The sequence below is a fragment of the Arachis stenosperma genome, chromosome 4, assembly GCF_014773155.1.
Source record: "Arachis stenosperma cultivar V10309 chromosome 4, arast.V10309.gnm1.PFL2, whole genome shotgun sequence".
Taxonomy (NCBI): Eukaryota; Viridiplantae; Streptophyta; class Magnoliopsida; order Fabales; family Fabaceae; genus Arachis; species Arachis stenosperma.
The window spans coordinates 10,010,189-10,012,501 of NC_080380.1; the positions used below are offsets into that span (position 1 = coordinate 10,010,189).

Here is a 2,313-nt window from a genome sequence, read left to right on the forward strand (position 1 = left end):
TATAAAGTATTTATCTCTGAAATATGTTTTTGTTGACCTTTATCTTACTTGTCCTCTTTTTATACATATGGTGTCAATCAATTCATTAAAAATGTTTTATTAATAGTGATAATTTAATTAGATGGACATGAAATTTTAGAAAAAAAAAATTATACATCATGAAAAAAGTGTAAATATAAGTTCAAATGTGAAATATAAAATAGAAAATGTAGATTAAATAATTGATGAAGACCCTAAAACAACTAAACAAGGAAATTACTTATAATTTTGTCCACAAAAATTTGTATTCTTCCCTATAATTTGCATGGAGATCCGGTTTCTTAGCCAAATAACAAATTGACAATCCCTACTAAAACCTAAAAAGGCATCAAATCTTCCTCATAAAATAAAAAATAAATAACTAAATAAATAAATAAAAAGGCTTATTAGCCCTCTATCCATTTCCCCCCTGTTCGTCTCTACTCTTGAAATCAACATTTTAGACAAAATGGCATCTTTCATGAGTAGGACAGCCCTTTTCCTCCTCCTTTCCGCCGTGGCCTTGTTCGCGGCCGAGGCCATCCCGGCCTCTCGCAACTTCCACGTGGTCCAGCACCGCCTAGACCTCGCGGCGGAAATCGGCAAGTTCTGCCAAAGCACCCAAAACGCCACTCTTTGCACTAAAATACTCCAACCATACTTTGAAGGCATTCACTTCGACCAATTCAAGGCCCTTGACATCACCCTTGACGCCACCAGTGAACAAGCCAAGTTAACCCTGGCCGCCATAGATAGCTTGTTCTTCAAGAAAGGTCTATCAAAGTCGACAAAGGACTCACTCAAGATTTGCAAGGATCAGTACAAGAGCATCTTGGGTTCCATCAAGGAGGCCAAAGCTATGGTGGCTACCAAAAATGTTATCGAGGCAAAGTACAAGGTTTCCGCTGTTATCTCCTTCTATGAAGCGTGCAGCGACTCCTTCGACATTGGCGAGACGATCCCTTTCGCCGCCCAATCTGAACCCGTTTTCCAGATTGGTGGCAACTGCTTGGACATTCTTGCTGCCATGGAGAAAGCTCTTCCTGCTAGGCCTGTTGTCATGAACTCACCTCCTTCTCCATACAGCAACGTCATTGGAACCATCTCATAAATTTCTTGGATTCGTCGATCATCATGCCTTTCGGTTGTTGGAACCGATCATATATGCATATATACTTCATCCATAGGTGTACATTAAAATCAGCTATTAGTATAAAATTAAACATATTTGTATTCGTATATAAATATATGGTGGTTGATTTTAGTGTACAAGACAACATTTTTGTATATGTATACTTGTTCTATTGCATTTTGTTATTAACTTTGGCAGAGATATCACATTGTTTGATTCATTTGATCGCATTATATATGTTGAGAATAAATAGTATAATTATAATTTAATCAATTATGTGTCAAATAATTTATTATTATTATTATATTAAAATGTTAATATAATAAGGTCTTTGATTAAATTTAGTGATTTATCATTGTGATAGTAATCATAATATTGAAAGATGAATCTTTTTTAATTTAATCTAGGATTAATCACCAAAAATGCACTTGAATTATTCAAATGCGGACAAAAATGCATCCAAATTTTACTATCGACAAAAATGCATTCAAATAATTTAAAAACACAACAAAAATATCTAACAGTAAATATATATTTTCAAAAAATGCCTTAGAGATAAAATTTTGATGCAAATTTTTGCAAGCATAAGTATAAAATTAATATATTATTATCTTTAAAATTTGGTAATTTTTTTTGTTAATTATATATTTTTTATAATTTTTTTTGTTAACAACCAATAATACTTTTAAAAATCACAAAAAAATATATACTTAACAAAAAATCACCAAAAGTTAAGAATAATCTCATTTTCCTAATCATACTTGCAAAAAGTCGTATCAAAATTCAATCTCTGATGTATTTTTTGAAAAATACATATTTAATGTTAGTTTTTTTGCAAGATTATCTAATATTAAATATGTATTTCTCAAAAAATACATTAGAGATTGAATTTTGATGCAATTTTTTGAAAGCACAATTGAAAAATGAGATATTATTTTTTTAAAATTTGGTGATTTTTTGTTAAGTATATAATTTTTTGTAATTTTTTTGCTAACAACCAATAATACTTTTAAAAAATCACAAAAAAATATATACTCAGCAAAAAATTACCAAATTTTAAAAATAATAATATCTCATATTTCTAATCATGATTACAAAAAATTGCATCAAAATTCAATTTTTAAGGTATTTTTTAAAAATACATATTTACTGTTAGATATTTT

General features: G+C 29.9%; 1 protein-coding gene across 1 annotated transcript; it reads left to right on the forward strand.

Annotated features, from left to right (window-relative positions):
• Window positions 1–487: 487 nt before the first annotated feature.
• LOC130974574 (uncharacterized) lies at window positions 488–1,129 on the forward strand. The gene has a single exon (XM_057899445.1). The coding sequence runs from the start codon at window positions 488–490 to the stop codon at window positions 1,127–1,129; it is 642 nt and encodes a 213-aa protein (XP_057755428.1).
• Window positions 1,130–2,313: the final 1,184 nt, after the last annotated feature.